Consider the following 25,641-nt stretch of genomic DNA (forward strand, 5'->3'; position numbering starts at 1 on the left):
TTTGTGCTTTTTCATTCTTTTTTTTTTCTTTTTTGCTGCTCTGATTGGGTGAGTTCCACTGCCCTCTGTTTGAGTTTACTGATATTTTTCCTTCTTCATCTAGTTTGCCCTTAAACCCCTCTAGTGTATTATTCAGTTCAGTTATTGTTTTCATCTCTGTGATTTCTGTTTGGTACTTTCTTATATTTTTTCTTTCTTTGTTGAAATTCTCACTTTGTTAATGCTTTGTTCCCCTGAGCTCAGTGAGCATCTGTGTGACTGTTATTTTGAACTCTTTATCAAGTAAATGACTTATTTCCAATTCATTGGGGCTTTTTCTGAGATTTTATTTTGTTCTTTCATTTGGAACACATTCTTCTGTTTGTTTTTTCTTGATTCTCTTTGTTGATTTTTCTACATTAAATAAAACAGCTACCTCTCCAGGTCTTAAAGAGATGCCCTCCTGTAGATGAATCTTCTTGTTCAAATTTGCCCTAGGTCTTGGTTGTCCCTTAACCCTTTATGATTGTATAAACAGCATACTTGGTTCTCTGTCTTTCCTAGTAGTTGAGAGGGTACCAGGACCTGTCAGTGTCAAAGGGGAGGATCTTAGCACCTATATTCAGTCTAATTGGAGGCCAGACCTCAGGTAGCTGCTTTTAAAGTTTGTACATATACCTCTTTCAGGGAAAGAGCAGGAAATGGGCATTTCTGTTTGTTTTCTCTGCACTGAGCCCTGGGGTCATAGCTAAGTTAAGAATTGTTTGTGTGTTTGCTTGCCATGCTGTTGAACCTGTGAACATACGCTCTGGTGGCCTTTAGAACCAGGCTTTCAAGAGACGTATCCTCTGGGGGCCAGCCAAAAAAGCTGGGGTGCCACACCTGAGCATAAGCTCCTTTCTTTGAGACACTGATGACCTGGGGCAGGACAGAGCGAGAGTGCAAAGATGGTTGCCACTGGCTTCCCTGGTCTCTGGAGAAGATAGAGGTATGTATTTCTCAATTGGCCCCTCAGGCCACTGCTATGAAGATAACTTAATAGTCTCTTCCATAGAAAGACTGGGATTCTCATTCTGCTCTGTCTCTGCTACCTTGGGGGGTAGCTGATTAAGAACTGTTTCTCCATTTGTTAGGATGCTTTGGGAGCCAGGTTTGTAGGCACTGCTGGCCTCCAGAGCCAGGAGCTCAAGGATGGCTCTTGGGCAGTAGCTACAAAATCCATGGTGCCCTTGTGTGCACAGGCTTCTTTCCAAGAGATTGCAGCAAACTGGAACAAGGCAGAGGGAAAGTGCAAATGTAGCATCCCCTAGCCTCCCCAGTCTTTGAAGAGGATTTCAGTAGGCCTCTAGATGTGTATTATATTAGATGCCTCCCCTTTAGACTGAAACTTTAAGCAAATAGTCCTCTTTCACAGAAAGACTGGGTATTTCTGTTTCCTCTGCACAAGGCCCTGGAGGAGAGCCACAATAAACCACTACTTTTTAGTTTACTATAGCCTTGTTGAGCTCATGGATAGAAGCCCTATTGGCTTTCAAAGCTAAATATTTTGGAGGCTTATCTCCCAGATGCAAGTCTTAAACATTGGGGCATGAGCCTGGCTTGTTCACTGTCCAAGCTGTAGTCTTGAGTATATGGTAGGTACTTAATAAAAACCGTTTGAATAAATGAATGAATATGTCCTTCCTTCCTTTCAGTGTTTTCATTGAGGATGAGGATGTTATCTTTTATTTGTTGGTATTTCCAAGGACACAAGAAATGTCTGTGATTCTCATGTTTTATTTTAGTCAACCATTTTTATTGAACATATGCTACATGCCAGGCACTGGTCTAGGTACTGAGGATACAACAGTGAATAAAACTGAGAAAACTCTTATATTCACACACACTAGTGAGAGGAAATGGATAACAAATATAATAAAAAGTAAATTATTTGATTTTTTTGCTGATGTTGGAATAGACTATTCCTCTTCTTGTTTCTGAAGAATAAAATGTTGAACCTCTTCTATAAAAAGAAATCATAAGTGACCCAAAGCCAGCTGAGGCAAACAAATTCACTCTTGTCCTGAAAGAAACGGGAATATGTTAATTAGAAAATGGTAACTAAACCTCTGGAAAAGTGTGAAAAAGAGAGAAGGACAAAAAAAGGATCGGGCAAAAAGATGGTTGCTACAAGGCAGAGATTCCTCTACCGCTGAGCTGCCTGCCCTGTCATTCTGCAATCTTAGCCTGGCTGCTTTCACCACATATGTGTCCTTCCCAACCTTGAAAGCCCATCATGATGTTTCCTGGCAGGATTTTGAGTGACCCTGAACTAGCCGTTGCCAAGGTATCTCTACTTACTACTCAAAGCAGGAATAATAAATCTGCCTATGTGCTGTCTCCTTCCATTTCAAGGCACACACAGTGAATTCAGAGCAAGGGGTAAAGAGAGTTACTGCATGTAAAAATAGCCTTGTGCCTTAAAAAAAATACTTTTTTTTCATAAATAAATGCATCATCTCATCCCTTTTAAGATCACTGTGAGTTGATTAAGGTAAGGATTATAGTTAGTATGTCCATATAGCCCCAGTTAACCCTTCTTTTGTCCCAGCATTCCATTTGGCTTAGCACTTATCCTGGACATTTTAAAAAGATTTTATTCATTTATTTGATAGAAACAGAGCACAAGCAGGAGGAGCAGCAGGCAGAGGGAGAGGGAGAAGCAGGCACTTTGCTGAGCAGGGAGTCTGACATGGGGCTCAATCTCAGAACCCTGGCATCAGGACCTGATCTTGTCTTGAAGACAAGACGTTTAACTGACTGAGCCACCCAGGCGCCCCCTGGATTTTTTTATAGACTTAATTTTTTTAGAGCAGTTTTAGGTGCACAGCAAAATTGAGTGAAAGGTATGGAAATTTCTCCTAGGCCCACTGCCAGTGTACATGCACAGCCTTCCTGACTATCCACAGCCCCAGCAGAGTGGTACGTTTGTTCAGTGGGGGAAGCTGCATTGACACATCATCGCTCAACGCCTAGAGGTCACGTTAGAGTTCGCTGTCAGTGTTACATATTCTGTGGGTTTTGGCACACGTATGATGACAGGTCTCTACCATTATAGTGTTGTACATAATAGTTTCACCGGCCTGAAAATCCTCTGTGCTCTGCCTCTTCTCCATCTTCTGGATTTATCAGTTGGTACTCAAGTGTAATTATAATTTCATATTTGAAAATATTTTGATAGAAATGTTTCCTTCAACACGGTAAAGCTGCTTTCTTGGTTAAAAAGTAAATATTTTTAAAGTACATAAGTTTAATTTGCCTTTCAGAGTGGTCCCAACATAGGTGATAAGTTATATGGTCTCCATAATCACAGTCTGCATTTAATGTGGAGAAAAACTGTTTCCACAGAGAAAGGGCACTCCCTGGTGTGTGGCCAATCAGGAGTAGAGCAGGACTAAAGCCTTGAGATCTGAGTTCTGGTACTTTCTATACCAGAGACACGAGGCCCACCGGAGGGACAACTCAGGTCTCAAAGCTTACCACATCCCTGCTGTATTTAAAGTAGTTATGAAAGCGGGATTCTATCTGTATTTCTAATTCAAGCATGAGAAAAGGCACTAAGTAAATAAATAACGTACCCAGTAAAGGATCAAAATAGATCACAAGAAGCCCAAGAAATAGAAAATCAGGCAGGCAAATGAAGACCTGTGTGGAGAGGATGTATTTCAAAGGAGTACTGTGCTTTTGGAGAGGATTCTATAAAATGTTAAGTCAGAGGAGAATAGCATCTTCACTGACAAATGTTTGGTGGTATTTTGAGACTGAAATTAGTTTCATTTGCATATTTCTGGGACATGGTACATCTGTTTATCCAGCAAAATGAGTCTAGGTTCTGATCAAATACATAGTAAACTTGCGCAATATGGCAATTAACCATTCTGTAGTATCGCCCACATGTAATTTTAATACAGTGTTAGCATCCTAAAGATTGAAGTGACTCTTAACTTTTCCACAGCAGATCAGAAGTACATTATTTCAAAAAGGGGTCGGTTTTCCTAAAGACCAATTTCTCCTCACACTCGTTTTAAGATGTAGTATTTAAAATACATGCTGATGTAAAAAACACATAGTTACCCTGTATCAGATGGGAGTGATTACTCGTGTGTAAAACCTAGATCACAAGGAGCAGGGTAAATGACCAACACATGCAAGGAAATGGTAAATAATACAGAATGGTGTGTGGAGTAGACATTTCCCCTTCCAGGGTTTTTAAGATGCATGGCGTTAGACGCTATCCTGCTGAAAGGATATTTAGATGTTTCTCTTTATTTGTAAACGGTGTGAATATACGCTTTTATTTTATTTCTTTATTTTCACCAGGCCTCTCTATCCGGAGCGTGTGCTGGAAAGCAGACCGCCTTCTAGCAGGGACCCAGGACAGTGAGATATTTGAAGTGATCGTGCGCGAACGAGACAAGCCAATGCTGATCCTGCAAGGCCACTGTGAGGGGGAGCTCTGGGCTCTGGCCCTGCACCCCAAGAAGCCACTGGCTGTGACAGGCAGTGACGACCGCTCTGTCAGGTGAGGCCTGGGCAATGGCAGTTGTCATCTCCCTGACTGCCTTGGGATTACAGATTTATTGTGCCCAAATTTGCTTGTTATTTAAGAGAAGGATAAACCGTAGTACAGAAGCACACAAGTTCCAAGTGGAATGTTGAGACATTTAGCTCAACAACACTTGGCTTCTTAGCATTTTGTTGTTGCTATCTTTCTTTGGCTTCATCTTAAGTCATGAAAATGCTCTGAGAAGTGAAAATACACTGCTACTAGTTAGATAGGCTCCCATTTCTCTTTCAGTTGAAGATGTGCATTCATTTGTGGTAAGATTATATTTCTCCCTTGTATGTTGGGTCCTCTGTAGGGGGCTGCACATGGCATTTCACACTTTTGTTATAGACATTCATCTCCATTGGTGAATTCATGAGTTTGTCTTCATCAGGACTTAAATTTCTGATTTTCAGGATTCTCTTCAGTGTGTGAGTAAACAACTATTTCTTTGCATATTCTCAGATGGAATTTTGAACATTGTCCTCAAATCAAAGGAAAGTGCTTGTTCCTAAGAAAACAGGCAATTTTATTAGGGCCTCAAGGATTCTTGCTGTGGATCATTTGTTATTTTTTGAGAGCACAGCATTGCATAAAATGAGCAAAATGAGCACACTTCCAGTATCTCTGTGACTGCTGAAAGGCCGATCATAGGTTTAGAGGTACTTGAGGAAGGCTGTGCCCTGACTTCAGTATTTCTGTATTTGCTGCTGACCTTTAAAAGTGCCCAACAACAAGTAAGCCAGAAAGAGTGCCTGCCAGTGGCAGGGAGAGGCTTCTGGATCAATTGGTTGATTGATTACTGCTTCTGGGCTCTAATAGCTGAATTAGAACATTGTAGACTAGACTGGAGGTTCCTGTTTCCCCTCTGCTCTTGTTCATACTGTACGCCTGTGAATCTGATCAAGGCACAGTGTGCTCACTAATGAGGTATAAATCCAAAAGTAAATCCATTTTGTGATCTCTACCAAGCTCTGAAGCCCCCTCAATCTAAAAGATCACACATGTGTCTCCACATGGCATAAGTATTTATTTGGTTGAAGCTTTTCTTTACTCAACTTACTCTATTCTTTTCCTTTTCCTTCCTTGACTCTGAGCCTTCTCTCAACAGGCAAAATGGTGCCACCATGTTGCTCAAGCACCTGAGATACCCGATTTATACACATCCAGATAGAAATGATTTCAAGGAAAGTCTTTGGCTTTTATATTTTGGTAACTTTGATGTGTCTTAGAATTGCAAACATCTCCAAGGAGCCCTGTCAGAATTTGTCTTATTCCCCTTAACTATGAATTTGGCTAAAATTGCAAACAGTCTTTTACACTGAATATTGAAATTTAAGAAGAGTCTAAGTCCTAATTTCTTGAGAAAGATCAGCTTAGGGATTTTATAAGGATGGCACAGTCTACTGGGGAGTGATAGTTTCTGCATGCTAGTAAGGCAAAGCTTACATTGCTTAAAATAGTACAAGGCTAAAAACAGCGTGAGATGATGAATAATGGACGAGGTATCGAAAGACTACCATGAGCTTTAGGCCCAACGGTGCAGGCTGCCTCAGGGATCAGTAAGCTCTTCACTGTGCAGCTCCCCATTTTCAGGAGCATGCCTCCATCTGGACCATGATTTTGTTTTGTTTTTACTTTGTTCTTGTGCATAGGCTGTGGAGCCTGGCCGACCATGCCTTGATCGCCCGCTGTAACATGGAGGAAGCAGTTCGCAGTGTGGCTTTCAGCCCTGATGGATCTCAGCTGGCCCTGGGCATGAAGGATGGCTCTTTCATTGTGCTCCGAGTCAGGCATGTACCGATATGGAAAATGATATCAGAAATGCTCTCTTGTTGAAACTAGTTCTCCTGGCCATAATGTATGCCAGGACTTCAGGAAAAATGCTTTTACTCTTTCAAATAGAACACTCTAGATTCACAGTGCCCTATCTGTAATTCCTAAATCCAAACATTAAAAAAATCCAAAGTTCTTGGGTAATTTATTTGACAACACCTCTTGACCAAATGAACTGATTTGAGACTGTTTATTGCCTATTAATCTCTCAATTGGAATAATTATCATGCGATATGCTACAAAAATATTAATGTGGTTAATATGGAGTGCTGCTCTAACTCATACTGGGGATGTTACATAATATATTGTATGTGAGTTTTTCTAAAATCCAGTGAATAATGAACTTCCAAGCTCAGCTAGTCCCAAGAGGTTATGGGCTTGTAGGAAGCCAAGAAAAGAGAAAGAAATGATAAAGCAGTCTCCAGCAGTGCCAGATTTTTAGAGGTGAGCTTGAGTAAAGGATTTCTTTCACTTATAATGAAAAAGAAGATGGAGTATCTCATATTTATTAACATCCTGTATTTACTGGACAAAAATTATGATTCACACTTGTAATTTCTCTAAGCACACTGTTTTTTTTGGCTTACACAATTTGTGATTACAGAAAGAAAATGAAGCTGTAAATTAGATACTGCATGTTTTGTATATAGAAAATTCTATAAAGCTTTGAAAAATGATCTTGGTGTAGTTTATTACACTAAATTCTCATTACCAGCCACACGTGATTACTGAGTTGGTGGGCAACATTTTCTTTCTCTGCTTAGCGGATGGTGTGAAGAGATGGCTGATTACCAGATTTTTTTCTTTTTTGATGGATTTCCCAGCTAAAAATATCCCCCAAAACCCTATTTGATGACATTACAGTAAACTCTAATGTGAGTAATAAGAAATAGCAGGTGAGGGCAATTACCATGTAGAAGCTGATATTTGCCATTATTTGTGCACCGATTTTGTTGGGAATAGAAGAAGCTGTTGGTACTGGCACAGGGGACCTGCTAGTCACAATTCTGTCTCATGGTGGCAACTTTCCAATGAGGGCAGCAGTTCTTACCAGAACCTGATCAGAAGGGACACAAGATATTCCAGTGTCTGATACATGTATGCATTGTTGACCTTTCATGGTGAAGATTAAATAATTACATGAGAATTTAACATTTAAAAAAGTCATTGAGAAAAAGTAACCTGATGTAGTTTACCTTCCTTGGGAGATTTTTTTTTTATTTTTTTATTTTTTATTTACTTATGATAGTCACAGAGAGAGAGAGAGAGGCAGAGACACAGGCAGAGGGAGAAGCAGGCTCCATGCACCGGGAGCCCGATGTGGGATTCGATCCTGGGTCTCCAGGATCGCACCCCGGGCCAAAGACAGGCGCCAAACCGCTGCGCCACCCAGGGATCCCCCTCGGGACATGTTTTTAAAACACTTTCACAAACCCCAAATTTCTCAAAGCATAAATTTTAGGGAAAAATAATACATAATTGACCATGAAAGCCAATAGGCATTTCATTAAATTTTGTTGTCTTTACTTTGGAAACCCAAAAGATCATTTAAAATGTTGGTTGATGTTGCCTAAAATGGCCAGAAATGAAATGATGTCTTCTATCTTTCTTCAGCAGTTAATCTCGGAGTTTCTGTAGGTGTCCTCTCTCTTTTGAAACAACCTTTTCTCTGACATACACATTTTAAGATGTGGCTTGGGTTCCTGTTTCTAGATGTGCTGCTTATCCCCTTTTATTGCTGCTCTTTATTCTTATAGAGATATGACAGAAGTGGTTCATATCAAAGATCGAAAAGAAGTCATTCATGAAATGAAATTTTCTCCAGATGGCTCTTACCTCGCGGTGGGATCCAATGACGGCCCAGTGGACGTGTATGCCGTTGCCCAGCGATACAAGAAAATTGGAGAATGCAGCAAGTCCCTTAGTTTCATCACACACATTGACTGGTCTTTGGACAGCAAGTACCTGCAGACCAATGATGGCGCCGGAGAACGCCTCTTCTACAAGATGCCATGTAAGTTACATGGGTGTTGGACGTTGGAGAGAATCAAGACCTTGAACCACATGCAGCCAACATGTATGACTGTCGTCATGATCTCAGGGCAAGGAATATTTTCAGAGATGCCACCCCCCACATCTCAAACTCTCCAAGAAAAGATTAATACATTGAAACATATTAAAATAAAAACTCAAGGCACAATGAAAGAGGTCACAACAAGACAAGGCACAGACTGGATGGAAATGCTTGCAATGGTGCAATAATGGGCAAAGGATATACACCTAGAAGTTACAAAGAACGCCTAAAGATAAGTGAAAGGAAAAGGATCCTAGAAAGATACTGAAAAATACTAAATGTAAAGATACTGAAAAATGCTAAATGTGCCAATATGCATGTTCCTCATTTGCTATGATAGTTTTAGTCCGAAATCTGTGTTCTTCATAAATAGAAGTCTTTAGGATATCATTTATTGAAATATGCTAAGTGGGATTTAAAACACAAATTTTAAAAAAGTTTTTATTTATTTGAGAGTGAAACAAAGAGTAGGTTAGAGAGAGAGCGAGAGGGAGAGAGCACAAGTGATAGAGGAGAGGCAGAGGTGGAGGGAGAAGTAGGCTCCCTGCTGAACAGGGAGCCCAATGCAGGACTTGATCCCAGGACCCTGGGATTATGACCTGAGCCGAAGGCAGACGCTTAACTGACTGAACCACCCAGGTGCCCCTAAAAAACACAATTTTTACTTGTCACCTCCACTCTCTTTTTTAGAAGAGGTTCATCAGACTTCTATAATATTTAGTGACATTTAGTTTGTAACACTACAATGGCAGACATAAAAGGCAAATTTCTGTATTGTAATCTTTGCCTATGATTTTTTTTTGATAGAAGGGGAAATTTTTAGTATTTATCATGAATCTTGTCATCAAATAATATTTTCTTAATCTTTTTGTTGAAAAATCATTTACTAGGAAATAATATATACCATCCAATGTAATTTCAGCTTCTAAAAGAATCTCTGCTCTGTCAAACTCATCAGCGCACCATCACTAGGTACATATTTCTGTGTGTCTACTTTCTTTGCTTGCAATTCTTTCATATATATTTTCCATATGTGAAAAATCATGGAATACATGTTTATCATTTTCAATAACAAAGTAACATCCTGCTCAGTGATAATAGCATAATTTGCTTTCTTGTCCTTCTGTTAGTGAGCATTTGGGCTCATTTCTGGTTTCTTTGCTGGTGCAGACGGTGCCTCTCCAAATATCTTTGTATAAGGGGTATTTTCTTTCCTGAGTTACTTCCTTGAATTCTATTTTCCAAAGGAGGAATGCTGGGTTAAAAACTATGGTGTGTCAGCTCTCTGATTTTATGGTCGTCTGAATGAATTTTATGGGATGCTGTCACAGTCCAGAATTTCTGCATGCCAGTATTTGACATCGTACCAGTAATGTATAAGAGTGTCTGTTCTCGCAGATTCTTTATTTGAAAACATTTGTTTATTTTTGAAGAAGAAACTACGAGATAATACACTAAATTGTCTTGATTTTTGAATTTTAAAATTGTATATGGTTGGACATTTTCCCAAGCATTTGTGTATCAGTGTTTTTCTGCCTTTGCATGCACCTGGGTGACATCCCTCAGCAGCCTTTGGTACACACTGGGAGTTGTGCCATACACTTGAGAACATTTTTGGCACAACTGTCAGAACTATTTTCCCTAACTGCTTATATTTACTTCATCAGAAATGGTGGATTTTCATTGTCTAATGCTTTTAAATTTAAATAATATCCATTAAATGTTTACACTAATTATTAGAGCCTAAATTTTTTTTGAGCCTAAATTTTTTTTAAAAAATCACTTCTATGGTTCTTTGAATTATGAAAAGTAGTTCAGAATAAACTTTTTTTTTAAGATTTTATTTATTCATGAGATAGAGGCAGAGACACAGGCACAGGGAGAAGAAGGCTCCATGCAGGGAGCCTGATGTGGGATTCCATCCTGGGTCTCCAGGATCAGACCCTGCCTGGACTGAAGGTGGAGCTAAACCACTGAGCCACCTGGGCTGCCCCAGAATAAATTTTTAAACACGTAGCAAAATGTTGGTGACTAAATATATGATTTCATAAAAATCTTTTCATCAATAATACAAAGCATACTATCTGTATAGTACTTTCGAATATTACAGTAAATACAATGATCATTTTCTTTCTTTTCTCCATATCTAAGTTTTGATCATGCACTCTCTCTAAACCATGCTGGAAGAAAAAAAGTCACCAATTGGGAAAAGAGATTAAAATCTTGAGTTTCCTTGGTTTATTAAACTTCTCTAAACCTTTATAAGAAAAATGGATAAAGTAAATTAGAATGTGCTTTTTATTTAAATGAAACATTATGTTACTGTGTGTTGATTATTTCCAGCTGGGAAGCCTTTAACAAGCAAAGAAGAAATCAAAGGGATTCCCTGGGCCTCCTGGACGTGTGTGAAAGGCCCTGAAGTGAGTGGAATTTGGCCAAAGTATACGGATGTCACTGACATCAATTCCGTGGATGCAAATTACAACAGCTCAGTGCTGGTTTCCGGCGATGATTTTGGACTGGTTAAATTGTTTAAATTTCCTTGTCTCAAGAAAGGTAAGACCACAAGAGAGATTTCACTGAATAAGTATTTAATCTAGAATGTATACACAGTGTAATTAAGACTGATTTTCTTTTTGTCTCTTCTTGCAGATTATTCATCTTTGTATTCATTTTTACTCTTTTACACTTTCAGATAAAATATGTTGCTGATATTATTTACTTTTGATGTTCTAAAATACAGAATTTTACAAATTTAAGGCATAATTTGTTTACAGAGTTATTTCTAGCCAGTTTGTGATTCGTAAGCTTTGTTTCATTTTTTAAACAAGTCCTAGTTTTGTTTTTATTTATGTAAATAAACACTCATAATTTAAGTTATGTATTACATTAAAATATTGCAATTAAAATTCTTTTATGCTGCACGGCTAATTGTGCTTAAACATGGAAAGCCAAGCAAAGTCCCTCTAGACATACTTAAAATAAAATCTAAAGGTGATTTTTGTGGTGATAACACAGTTCGCAGACCCCTTGTAGCACTAATCTTGCAAGGCTAATTTACATAACTGGTGAAATTTTTGAGAGGGAAGCTTGGTTCAAGAAAATTCTCCCCTTGCCTTTTGTTGTTTTGTTTTATTATTGTTAAAATCTTGTCACGTCAATTTTGTGGCATCTTCAGACTTTGTAGGATGTGACTGGAATAGCCATGCAATGACCCTGTCTTTTTCTTCCTTACAAAGCTGAGGCAAAGCCCCTACACAGATTTTTCTGAGACTGCCCACCAGCACCCTGAAAACCTGATCTTCAGAAAGTGATCAGTGGGGACGTGCTGTGGCCTAAAAACTCGCTCACTTGAACAATTTTAAAATTAAGAAGGGAAAGGGATTGAAAAATGTAACAGAAGGTCATTTTCGGCTAACTGGCAGTTTTGAAGCTGCAACAGTTACAGTTGAGAATTGAATATAAAATGCACAGCAAAGCTGCCATCATTTACACTTGACAAAATGGCCAGCACTTTAAAATGCTTGAGGCACAAAATTACCTCAACATGCCTAATTCACACTCTTCTCTTCCTGATGGGTCTTTTGAGACAGGGCCTATCCTGTCAGATTGAGCAATGTACTTGAGGAACTTGAGTTAGGCAACCAGAAGGAATGAGGGAACTGACAAGAAACATCACTGGGGCCAGAAGCAATACTGTGGGTCTCGAGGATCAGGACTTGGGAAGAAGTTAACTCGCCGAGAATTGGTGTTTCCTGCGTATTACCCCGCCTTGTAGGGTGGTCTTGGGCCTTGAAATAGGAATGGAAACAGAGATGGCGGGTTTGTTGATGAGAATGAGGGAGGGCGAGGGAGGCACTGAGCAGTGCTGTCTGTCCAAGTGAGACACCTTGATGTGTAAAACACCCCTAAGGATGCTCGTGTACAGGAGACATTGCAGAATAAGGGAAGGTTGACAGCCGAGTGACAGTGTGGTGGGAGGAATAAAACCCACCTCAGCAGTCTGCGGAAGTATCCATATTTTCATAGCAAATTGACTTGTTCTACTTTTCATGGCACACGGTTTATAAATCTTGCAGTTTGCCTCAGAGGCATTCAGACTTTTGTGGCCTTTGTGTGCCTGAACTCACACATACTTCCCTTTTGTGGCAGGGAAGTTCAGAAAAGCGTGCTGTGGACAGGAACAGTAACCGTTGGTGGAACTTGTTGCCCAGGGTACCAGTGGCAGGAATTCCCCATGAGCAAGGGCTGGTGACCATGAGAAGTGTGGAGGCTGAGCAAACATTGTAGTTTTCCACAGTGATTAAATAAAACTCACAATCAAGTTAATTGACACATTTGCAATTAATGTGTGTAGGCTTCTGCTGCACAGTATGCGGACACGAGTGTTCTGCAGTTAATGAAAATGCTGACAGTGGTTTTTACTTTTACATCGCCAAACCGACTTTTTTTTTCATTTCATTTTGACAGTGTTTAAATCTTTTGAAATAACTAGTGTCGATACTGATAATTTTCCCTGATGTCATTTAGATTACATTCTGTTTGACCATCACCGTACAGAAAAATCCAAAGCCTTGCTCACGGACATTTGCCATGTCTTAGCACCTTGGCACCACTCCTTCTCCAAGGGAAGGCTCTCCTGTTTGACTGACTTGTGTGCTGCTGCCCCATTAATCCTTGACACAAACACAGCCATATATGTACCCACACAGTCCTTGAAGAACTCCCTCCTAAAATAAGTGTCCTGGATGTTGTAAGACATGGGTTGCATAAACTCTGGACCTTGAGAAGAAAAGTATTGGGTTTTAGTAGAACGTGGATGAGCTTGATGCAGTACAGAAACACAAAAGTCAGCATGGCTGGAGTGTGATGAATGAGAGGAGCATTGTGTGATCAGAGGCTTGAGAGGGCAATGGGGACCGTGTCATGAAGGGCCTTATATAGCCACTGTTAGAAATTTGGGTCTTATTCTAAGTGTGGTGGGGAACTATTGAGGGCTTACAATGGAGGAGTGACATAACCAATCTAAGTTTTTAAAAGATCACCTTGATACCATGTGGGTTGGGTTAGGGAAGGGGAGGCTTCAAGTAGATTCTTGCACAAATCTAGGTAAGAGATGATGTGGCTTGGACAAAAGTATTAGAAATAGATGTGAATACAGATGCCTGAGGTTAGGAAACAGTGTTTAGATAGAGCTGAAGGTCTTGCTGATGGATTGGATGTGGGAAAAGAGAGGAACTGAGGGTGACTTGTAAGTTTTAGGCTTGAGCAGTGGGGTGGCTGGTGGCACCATTTGTGAAGATGGGAAAATGAGCATGGAAAAGGCTGTGTCTGTGTGTGTGTGAGAGAGAAGGGGATAAGGAAAAGGGGAACTCCTCAGACTGTATTGTCCACGATAAGTTTGAGGCACCCGTTAGACATCGAAGTGGACATAGCACATGGGCCATCAGCAATCCAGGGAGAATTGAGCGTCAGAAAATGACTGTTTGGCAGTGGAGGGCATATCAACGGTACTTACAGCCGTGGGAGTGAGGGCCATCAGAGAGGACATGAAGGCAGAGGCCTGAGACTTCCTCGTGTTTCAGAGTACAAAGGGAGGCCTTGTAAAGTGACAGTGTCCTAAGCAAAGCCTGGGAAGAGATGGATGTGGCCTTCCTTTATTCAATAAACATTTGTTACGTACTGTTCTAGAGGCTGGAGATACATCAACAAATCAAGCACAATTCCCTGCCCTCATGGAACTTTTGTTCTTCTGAGGAAATAACAATAAACAAAATGTAATCACATCTGATGTTTAGGCAGTAGAGTGCTCAGATGGGGCAGCTCAGTGGTGGTATTTTGAATAGTGTGGTCATTTTCACCTTCACATACACTTCAAGCATTACCTGTCCAATGAGCATTTGAATTTGTTTTTTTTTTTTAATTTTTATTTACTTATGACAGTCACATGAGAGAGAGAGAGAGAGAGAGAGAGAGGCAGAGACATAGGCAGAGGGAGAAGCAGGCTCCATGCACCGGGAGCCCGACGTGGGATTCGATCCCGGGTCTCCAGGATCGCGCCCTGGGCCAAAGGCAGGCGCCAAACTGCTGCGCCACCCAGGGATCCCGAGCATTTGAATTTGAAACACGTTTTAGTTGAACAGATGGCTTTCTCTCCCATTAAAGAGGTTCCATTAGAGGGCCTGTTTCTGAAGGAGGGACGCGGTGCTTGCTGGCCTCCTGAGCTCTCCCATAGCCTTTGGAGTACTAGGCTTCCACATGGTAGGATGGACCCTGCTTGTTTCAGTGACTGCCTTTGTGCTGCCCTGTACCAAACCTGTACTCGAGACCTTAGTAGTACAGCTACAACCAGTAAGTGCCGAGAGCTTTTCTTCTGCATTCATTGCCTGGGGATGGTGTTCACTGAGTAAAGCAATCAGTGCAAGGGAACAAAATTTCATTCTCCCAGCACTACATCCATATGACCTTGAACAATAATTTGACTTTTTTTTTCTCCACAGAATTATTGTTTCCCTATTACAAAGGACTACCTGTCTTGTATTTAAATAAGAATGTGTAAGATAATCGTTCTTAGGTGTTTTATGTTCAGAATCAGTGAAACAGTAGCCATTATCTGGAACAGGTTCAGACGTGTCTTCAGCTACAGGACTGAAATTTTAAGGCCATTTTTAGACTAATGCATACTGGAATCATTGAGAGAATTTTGGAAGCCTTTGCTCGTTATGATACATAATATTGAAAATTATATTTTCTAATATACTTAAATATTTTATTTTTCAAAATGAATAGGAGTTGAATTTTTTAACCAGTGAATTTTATTTTTTTTCATTACTAATCTTCTCCTCAAAAATATGTTTTCAGGAGCCAAATTTAGAAAGTATGTGGGCCATTCTGCACATGTCACAAATGTCCGCTGGTCCCATGACTTTCAGTGGGTATTGAGCACAGGAGGAGCTGACCACTCAGTTTTCCAGTGGAGATTTATTCCAGAAGGTGTCAGCAATGGTCTGTTGGAAACAGCACCCCAGGGTAAAACCAATTATGCTTTTTCAGCATTTTTTGTCAATAAAAATTTCAAGGAATGTCTTAACATCTCTCCAGAAGATAAAGACTTAAAGCAGTTTTAAAAAATTCATTCCTATTATAAAATTTAAAATTAAAAAGAAAAAACCTTTGAGACACATATGGGTCGGTTGGGTAACTTCCTTCAAAGGATTTTGTTTATACCATACAAGTTGAAGGTCAAAGGCTTACATGAAGAATTAGCCTTTGAGAATAACAGGAACAAAGACAATTTAGCCTCTTTAGGACAACTGAAACTGTGGCAGGTCTCTGTGGTGAGGCAGCAGGGAGACAGAGTAACCTTGGGAGTAGGTGTTGGCTTCTTAATGAAGTTCAAAGATTGGCCTGCAATTGGGACGAATGTGTTCCATTTCAGTGGATGTGTAGTCTTTCTATTTACTGTGATACCAGCAGAAATAGATGGCATCTATTTACTGTGATTGCCAGGCGATACAATTTAAAACCAGGTAGGAAATATTTTCATCAGGAGAGTTTCTGCAGATTTTGATGGTGGCAATTACCACCACTTGGTAGACATGGCGGCAAAAGAGTAAGGGGATATTTATTGAACTAAACAGTTGGATTTCCTTTTGCTCCAGGCTTCGTTTTGGTAGGACCTTTCCCTGATCTTTTATTTCTTTTGTCTATTTTTTTTCTCTTTTCAAAGTAAGATTTATCTTATTTTTTTTTAAGATTTTTTTTTTTTAATTTACTTATTCATGTGAGACAGAGAGAGAAAGGCTCTAGAGACACAGAGAGAAAAGCAGGCTCCATGCAGGGAGCCTGATGAGGGATTCGATCCCGGGACTCCAGGATCACACCCTGGGCCAAAGGCAGGTGCTAAACCGCTGAGCCGCTCAGGGATCCCCTCAAAGTAAGATTTAAAAGTCAAAGATTTGTTATTTCATAGAAGTGTGGAAATGGGTTCATCTTGCAGGGAGCGGTAGGACGAGGTAGTGGTCCTGGTCTGTTAACACTCCTGAAAGGGAGTGTGCTGATCTTAACCAAAAGATGGGGGGTGGGGGGATTTGTTTTAAGAACCTACATCAAAGTAAAACAATGGCATAATGATGTTTAAATTTATTTTGCTAGAGTAAAGAAAATATTTTTTAAAAATTATAAGCTGTCTTGGGTCTTAGAACTTTTGCTTGTTTCTCATGGGTTGTGTTTCTACAGAAGGTGGCACTGATTCCTACAGTGAAGAATCTGATTCGGATTTATCTGATGTGCCAGAATTGGACTCTGATATTGAGCAAGAAACTCAAATCAATTATGATCGCCAGGTCAGTAAGCAGAGAGCCTCAAAACAGATGCCTTACAGCCCAGAATGTCGATCTCCTTGGATTTGGATGTTGCACTAAAAATGGCCGGTACTTATGCAGAAGAGAATCAAGACAAGAATAAGGAAATCACTTACTTCTTGTCTTTAAGTACAGATTGAAAATAAGGCCTTTACCCATTCACATTATTAAAACTTTTTATGTGGGAGGTAGTAGCAAATTTTAAAACTGACCCCATGCAGGGTTTTCTGCCTCTCTAGCACCCAAAACTTTAAAATATTTTTTTGCAGAAAAATATGCAAGTAAGCTACAGGAATTTTCATTTTCTTAACAGATCATAAAAGCATATGTTTCCTTTACAGAATTGGTAGCCTCAGAGCCACAGTCATTTGGAAGGGAACTGGTACCCTGCTTTCCTCTTTCAACTTACATAGACCATTATGAAGACCATTATCCGTTTAATTAAAGTAAAAGCCCAAATACAATACGCATGATCTCACATCAGAATTCACCTCTAGTAGAAAAGTTACACAATCATAATCAAATTGGGTCCTAGGTTTTTGAAAGCAGACATTTCATTTTAATGCTAAACAGTGAGTGTTAAACAGAGCAGTCCTTCACAGGAATCTGGGGACTTGTCACTTTTTATGGTTGATAACCATAGGTGTTCTATTTTCTTCCTTGTCCTTTCACAGACGTATGTGAAGCAGACTCTGTACATGAACATGGAGTGAATAAGATTTCAGGCTCCAGACATAGCAACTGTCAGTGTTGCCCATGGAGATTAACCATACAGGCCTGTGGCAGCTGCCATGTGTCATGTGGCTCTACAGGGCTAGATCCTGTGCTTTACATATACCAAATCCAACCCACGATAACCCTGAGAGGTTAAGGACTTTGCCCACGTCCACATCACCCAGGGTATTAAGAGAAGAATGTGGATCTGGGCTTCTCTCCAAAGTGCACATTCTGTGTATTGCTTGGCTTTGCCTCAGCAATAAGCACTGAAACCTTTCCAGATGACTTTTTTTTCACCCCATAATCATCACTCACTGATTCAGTGTTTGAAAAATTAGTACAAAGGCAGTCCAACTGAAGGTTTGGGTCAAGTTCGTGACTAAATCAGCTTGACTATGCATCAATACAATGTGTTATGCAATAAAACTAAAGGTGAGGATTGAAAGGAAATTAACGTGGAAATATGCACACGCCAAACACTATTGTACCCTGATATCAAGGGGAAATGGAATTTAAGCAAAGTGAACATAAAATTTAGGGGGAAAAAAGCAGTTTTCTTCTGTTGGGAATTTTGTATTTAGCAAAAAGCTGCTGGTTTAAGAAGGAAAGATTTGACTATGCTGAAATCCATGCCTAGGATTTATGTATTCCCCCTGGCATCTTATTTTCTAAAGCTTTCATCTATATTATTTGATTTACATTATTTTTTGTTGCTGTGTTACTTGAGCAGGAAGTTTTATTCTGTTCTAGAGATGGGAATTTTAGGTCCACAGAGATTAGGTTATGAGAATTGTTCAAATATGCAGTAGAAATGCCAAGCCCAAAATTCATTTCTCTTGAGTAGTTGATGAGCTGAAGAAAAGCATCATGGGCTCAGATGGATAATTAACTTTAGCTTTTATAAGCTTAGTTCATTGCATCTGCAATAGACAAAGCAGTAATGAGGTATCTTCTGATTTCCTTTTTTTTATTTTAAAGATTTTTGGTTAAATCCTAAACCAGAGACTTTATTACGATAATATATCATAATAAAGCTCTATCAAATGAATTTTTCCTTTATGAGGGTGAGCAATTATTAATAGATTTACTTCATCTTGAATGTGTTAAATTGCTGTCTCTTGATGGTAGGGCATGAATACATGATAAGAAAACAGATTACTTTTTATCTACACTTAGATTCAATTGTAGGAAATGTTCTCTGAGTTAGTCGCACATTTTAGATCCTAGGTTAGACGAAGAGCTTTGCTCTAAATCTCAGAGTCTGATCTGTCAAGATACATGAGATCACAAAAGAAGATTATTCCAAAGAGTGATCACCAGGATTCAGGGGTCTGCATTTTGCAAATGTCAGAATCATCAAGAGATTTCTTGCCTTAGAGGAAATATAGCAGAACATTTTATTGATAATTTTATTGAATAATATCCTTTCTTATTTACCAGAAAATTAATATATTTTCTGAATATACATTACTTAAACTCAAGATGATCTAGAATCCCAATGATTCAAAGGTATTTCAAGACAGTTTTGTTGGAAAGTAAAATTCATTCTCATTTCTTATGTCCTCAATTTGGTTTATCTTTTCAAAGAACCAACTCTTAGTTTGTTCACCTTTTCTATTGTCTTATTTTCGATTTCATTTATCTCTGCTCTAATCTTTATTATTTCCTTCCTTCTGCTAACTTTGGGTTAGTGTGTTCTTTTTCTTATTCCTTGAGGTATATTGTCAGGCTGTTGATCTGAGAGTTTTCCTTTTCCTAAGTGTATGTGTTTATAGCTACAAACTTTCCTCTTTTCCTCTTAGAATTGTTTTTGTTGTATCCTATAAGTTATGTTGTGTTTCCATTGTCTTTTGTCTCAGATATTTTTAAAATTTAGTTTTTGCTTTCTTCTTTAGTCCATTGGTTGTCCAGAAGTGTATGGTTTAATTTCCACATACTTAAGAATTTTCCAGCTTTCTTCCTGTTCTTGATTTCTACTTTCATACCACAGTGGCCAGAAAGCATACTTGATGTGGTTTCAATCTTCTTGAATTTGTTGAGACTTGTTTTGTGGGCTAACATATGATGTATCCTGAGAATAATGCATATCCTGCTGCTGACAGATGGGATGTTCTGTCTAGTGGGTTTATTTGGTCTGCAGTGTTCTTCATCTACTGTTTCTCCATTGATGTCGATTCTCTGTCTGGATCATCTATCCATTGTTCAGAGAGACATTTTCCCCCAACTATTGCACTACTGATGTTTATTTCTCCTTTTAGTTCTTTTAGTATGTGCTTTATATATTTGGGTGCTCTGCTGTTGGGTATGTATTTATAATTGTTTTATCTTCTTGATGAATTCACCCTTTTATCATTATATAATGACCGACTTTGTCTCTGGTGACCATTTTTAGCTACTTATTTTCTCAAAAACTTGATTTCCTACAGTTAAAGATCTGAAAATGCCAAGATATTAATATGTTTGAAATCTGGAGAGTCTCGAATAAATGTTTCTGCTATGCTTTAAGGTTTACAAAGAAGATCTACCTCAGCTAAAGCAACAAAGTAAAGAGAAAAACCATGCAGTGCCCTTCCTCAAAAGAGAAAAGGCTCCTGAGGACAGCTTGAAACTCCAGTTCATACACGGGTGGGTGCTTGTCACCAGCCTTATCAGCAGACCACTGGGGTCCCCTCTTCTTGGTGCTGTCCCACTTCAGGCTGGCTCTTCTCTCCAGTGTGCACTTACCTGAAGTTAATATCTTAACCATGATTCTCTGTTCAGTTGTGTCAGTTGATGTTCTGTAGCCATAACAACATGTGTCTTTAGATTTTTCATGCTTCCTTGACTTCCATGATGCTTATGTTTCTGCGGCTCATTGTTACTGCCTTCCATCCTCTCCCCCAACCCTGCTCCTGTGACGCCCATATCTCTGGCTCTGTTTAGCTGGCTCCACCTAGGACAATATTTTCTTCAAACAATTTTGATCACATATGCCCAAAATAATTTTGATTCTTAAAAATACTGTACAATCTTTCACATTTGAAATTGACATCTAGAATTTTTCAATGTTAGGTTAAATGATTGTGAAGTATATAATATCTAGTGTTTTATAAATATATCATTTAAGGGGATCAATTGGAACCTAAGTGTCATAGATACTTGATTCCCACCACCATCAATTTAAAAAAAGCTCATATTTCTATGCTACTTCTCCCATAGAGTTTATACTAATGTAGTATTTTTATGCTTGAAAGGCTTTTATCGATCACCTTACCATACTTTTTGCAAGGAAAGAAATGTTTATAAGCGCAATTTAAATTTTAATCCTAACTCTCTAACTTGTGTTATCTAGTATGGTATCCACTTAAAGCTGCTGAGCATGTGAAATATGGCTAATCTGAATTCAGATGTGCCATATGTAAATGCACACTGGCTTTCAAAGACTTAGCATGAAAAAAAGAATGTAATATATCTCATTAAAATGTTTTATATTGAGGGGCACCTGGGTGACTCAGTCGGTTAAGCATCAGACTCTTGATCTCAGCTCAGGTTCTGATCTCAGAGTCATGAGTTCAAGCCCCATGTTGGGGCTCCATGCCTAGCATGGAGCCTACTTAAAAAAATATTTTATATTGATTATATGATAATATTTTAGACATAATGGGTTAAATGTTCTTAAAATAAATTTCATCTATTTTTAAATCTTTTTTAAGGTAGAAAATTTTCACTTACCTACATGCTTTGCATAGTATTTCTATTGGACATTGCTGCTCTCAGTGTTAATTCTTTTTTGGATTGAATTTTTGTTGCAACTCTTAGTAGTACCAAGCTTATCATACCAACATAAATATAGCACAAATTCTAATAAGTGTTTACTAAATATAAGCAATTTTATTGGAAAACAATTTTAATACTTTTTCAGTGAGTTCCGATATATATACACACACACACACACACACACACATATTTTGCTATAATGTAATAGGGTTTAGTGTTGATTCTATTCCCATTTTTCATTTTTAATAGTCATAAGCACTGAGAAAGCTTACTCACATAAATAAGTAGATGAGAATGGAAACAATTTTATCATAGCAACCTTCCTCAGTTCTTTAAACTCTTTTTGCAACACAGATAAGTATATCTTATAATTTTGATACATCACACAAAAATAAAGTTTAATAATCTATTACCTGACAATTCTGTTAAATCACTCTTCAATTTTGCTAAAAGCAAAGAACTGGAAACCACTTGATTTACAAAAGAACTTCATGTCCAGTTGTTGGAAATATTCACTTTCAACATCCGCACTTGAATTTGTTTCGGTGTCCCAAGGCTCAACATTCCAGGGTGATATGCCATAGTAAGATTCTAGGTGGACAAAAGGAATGACTTTCTTAGAGGAAGGGGATAGAGGGGAGGTGGGAAAGGAAAACCTGCACCTTCACATAGGCATGTTCTCAGACTGGTCAGTTGTAAGAAAGGTTAGTTTAAGAAAGGATCTAGAAACAAATTCTTTTAAAATTATCAGTGCCCATTTGCCCTTAAGACAGTGCTCTCTGAGGTCCTCGTAGTCTTGTTGAAGATTGCGGACCTTAGCAACTACAAATACCTGTGGTTCTACTTGTGCATGTCCATATCAGCCTGTTAGCTTTGCCTTCTGACCTCTCCTTCTCTGTTGACTCACTGTCCATTCAACCCCTGTGCATTTCTTGGACCTGTGCTTCAGTTACAGAGGCTACGACTGTAGAAACAATCTGTTCTACACGCAAACTGGAGAAGTGGTCTATCACATTGCTGCAGTTGCTGTTGTGTATAACAGACAGCAGCACTCCCAGAGGCTGTACCTGGGGCATGATGATGACATTCTCAGCCTGACCATCCATCCAGTAAAGGACTTCGTGGCTACCGGGCAGGTATATGTCTATCCTCTGAGATGGGGGCCTGCCAAAGAGAGAGAGGGTTTAGTTTTGAACCCAGTTTGCATACTAGTCCAAGAAATACTTGGTAGAAAAAAACATGAGGCACAAAGCTGAAGATTCAATGAATGCTGGGTCATTTCATGATGGTGGGAGCATCGCTCTGTACGTTAGAGCACTACTGGAAAGCCTCTAAGGGATTTCATCCTGACATGATATCTGTGAACAAGATAAACTAAAACCAAAATAAATTAAATAAATGCAGTCTCAATATATTTTCCTCATCACTGTATACCCAGTACTTAGTATATCCTTTGTAATCAATCAATGTTTATTGAATGAACCATCTTTTAATAAAAGCATAACATTTGGTGAATAGTTATTCTTGTAAAACTTAGTCATGAATTTTGACTAAGCCATTATTTTGTATTTTAACCTTTCAAAAACCAAAATTCTATCAGAACCATTTTAGAATGCCTAAACTTTGGATTGAATCTATAATTAAAATGCCACTCAAAACAGAGTCCTGTATTCAATCATTTTGTGTGTAGAGAGAGAGAAAATCAACTTCATAAACAGAAAATCAACTTTATAAACAGAAAAACCATTAAACTCAGATTTATTATCTTGTGGCAAAGCAATAATGTTAATTGTATTTTCAGTTTTGTACTCTTTTCTTCCAATGTATGGGCTTCAGTTTTGTTCAGTTTTATCATGGACTTTTAACTACAGATAAGCCTGAAACTGATTCTCAACATGTAAGTGGCAAATTCAAGGAAAAAACATGTGATATGAGGGTCAGAGATTAACATGAAACAACTATTTCTGACGCCTCACGTACAGGTAGTAGAGAAGTCTTTGCACAGAGTTCATAGCCTTGTGTTCATGAGATCAGTGGTGAGGTTGAGGGCAGGAAGGGAGTCGGTCCCCAGAAACATATGTAAGTGTTGGGGGAGGAAAGTCCATAGCTTTTATTTATATTATTTATAAGAGGATTACAGTTCTTCGAAAGAAAAGTGCCATTAACTGACTTGTTGGTTTGCTACCAACTATTTCTTCTGAATTAGCTGACATGGTTAAGTTTCATAGAAGTAAATGATGACTACTTTGCATTTTTACATTTCACTCCTCCCTCTCATTTTTTGTTGTTCTTTTTGTTGGTTCATGTGTATTTAATAACCTTCCTTTGAAAAAAGAAACAGATTGGTTCTTTGCAAAAACCCCTGAGGAGATGCCATATTCTATTCTGTAATTGGCAAGAGGCAAACCAGTGACAAGTACACCAGTAGCCACCCCAGGTGTAACTGGGCCTCCATATACCAGTGTAGGAATTGGCTAGAGTCTCCTTAGTTAAGGGCATCTTCTATGTCCCATTTTCTCTTTTATAGTCATTACACCCAACAGGGTTCTTTTTTCCCTTACAATTAAGTGAGAAGATCCATTTTACTACTAAATCTTTTCCTGTTGTTGAGACTTAGCATGAGAGAAGTTTGTATCCCCTTGAGGAGAATCCACCTTAAGACAGGTAAGCCCTGAAGCCGTCATTTTCCTGGGCGAGAAGCAGGGCCAGGTCTTCTTTGGATGGGTAAAATAATTGAGATGGGTAAAAGAACTCTGAGGCCAGCTCCATAACAACATACAGGTCACTTCCCTGACCAAGAAATGGAATCGGAGTTGAGAAGGCAGGAGAGAGAAATGTTGAACTAACTGAGAAAGCACAGTGAACATCTGATTTGGAGTTTTAAGTACCTTCCCTGGGAACCATGCACCAGGTTAGACTGGACTGGCACCCAACTTGATGCCCAGGACAAGCTTGTTCAACTCCTTGCACCTCCGTTTTCTCATCTGAAAAATAATGGAGTTGAACCAGATGATTTCTGAGAGGCCTCCTACTCTCCAAATGTGTGGTTTTGGATTTCTGTGCAGCACCTGACTCAAAGACTCTAACAATGACTCTTAGGAATCATTCCCGTTAAAAAATTTTAAGTAGTTAATAACACCCATCTTGTTATTTAAGGTTGGAAGAGATGCTGCTATTCATGTGTGGGACACACAAACTCTAAAATGTTTGTCACTATTGAAAGGACAACACCAGAGAGGCGTGTGTGCCCTCGATTTTTCAGGTAAGCACCATTGGAGTCCTTGATGGTTCTGCATTTACTTAGGGCTGGGTTTTTTGATTTGAGTTTTGTTTTTACAACCTCTTGTTTAGTCAAGTTCTCTGTGTAATAGGGTAAGCCCTTGGTATGTCAGCTACCTGGTTGCAGACCGGGAATCAGAAATGTGAGTATCTCACAAAAAATGTGGCCTTTAGATTACACGTCCTTTCCTGGACCTTCTCATTTCCCCCCTCCCAAGTCATTATCCAGAGCTCACACTGTGCTCTGCATTTGCTTGAGCAGTTTGAAACCCAGAGCAGCTGTTGCTGTAGAAAATCTTAGTTGCAAATGTCTGGCAGCGACTCAGAACATCAATTTCATCTCTCCAAATAAGTGGGAGCAGGGCGCTTGCAATTTAAAATATAAAGAACTAGCAGGAGGGCTACAAATTCTCTGCAAAGGACCACTTTACAACACTTCTGTTTTAGAAATGAATTTCATATTGAAAAAAACAAAACTGGATTTTGCATCTCCTTAATTTAAGATTTGAACACAGTGCTATTAGAATACCAACTGATGAATGTAATTTCCTTTAGAGTGAGGCCATTTCTTTAAGCTACAGTGGGGAATGAGGGCCTATCACCAAAGGTGTTTCTACCTGGAATTTTTAATCCCAATTGTAGAAGTTAGATTGGTAGAAAAAAATTAGAAACTTTCTCCTGAAAATTGGTTCTATAATTCCTTTTTTTCTAAATTCCAATCAGATGTTTAATATGTGGAGTGTGTGTAATGTTAATCATTATGTTCAATGACTCCACAACTCCATTCTCTTTCCTGTGTTCCCCCCCCCCCCCACTTTCCTTGCTCAAGTCTGAACTCCTCCTCATCTCTGCCATGGTGATCATGCTGCACTCTGATTCCATTCCCACTTTCTCTAGTCCATTCTACCCAGTTCTAGAGCTTTCTGGAAACTCAGCTGGCACCACATGGACTCTTCTTGGCTGGCTGACTCAGGGCTGAGCCCTTGGTTGGACATTCATGGCCTTCCATGATGTGGCCTCAACCTTCCTTTGGGGTGTTTCCACCCACTTAC

At 39.1% G+C, this 25,641-nt stretch overlaps 1 protein-coding gene across 1 annotated transcript in view; it reads left to right on the top strand.

Moving 5' to 3' along the window:
* Positions 1–25,641, top strand: part of EML6 (EMAP like 6) — a 265,284-nt gene that overhangs the window by 147,484 nt on the left and 92,159 nt on the right. The window contains exons 7-15 of the mRNA XM_055328998.1: positions 4,339–4,540; positions 6,220–6,357; positions 8,158–8,414; positions 10,818–11,030; positions 15,336–15,503; positions 16,713–16,819; positions 20,061–20,179; positions 22,260–22,446; positions 24,467–24,572. Coding sequence (XP_055184973.1) covers positions 4,339–4,540; positions 6,220–6,357; positions 8,158–8,414; positions 10,818–11,030; positions 15,336–15,503; positions 16,713–16,819; positions 20,061–20,179; positions 22,260–22,446; positions 24,467–24,572 — 1,497 coding nt within the window. The remainder of the gene's footprint in view (positions 1–4,338; positions 4,541–6,219; positions 6,358–8,157; positions 8,415–10,817; positions 11,031–15,335; positions 15,504–16,712; positions 16,820–20,060; positions 20,180–22,259; positions 22,447–24,466; positions 24,573–25,641) is intronic.

Source organism: Nyctereutes procyonoides, unplaced genomic scaffold, assembly GCF_905146905.1.
Source record: "Nyctereutes procyonoides isolate TBG_1078 unplaced genomic scaffold, NYPRO_anot_genome, whole genome shotgun sequence".
NCBI classification, from domain to species: Eukaryota; Metazoa; Chordata; class Mammalia; order Carnivora; family Canidae; genus Nyctereutes; species Nyctereutes procyonoides.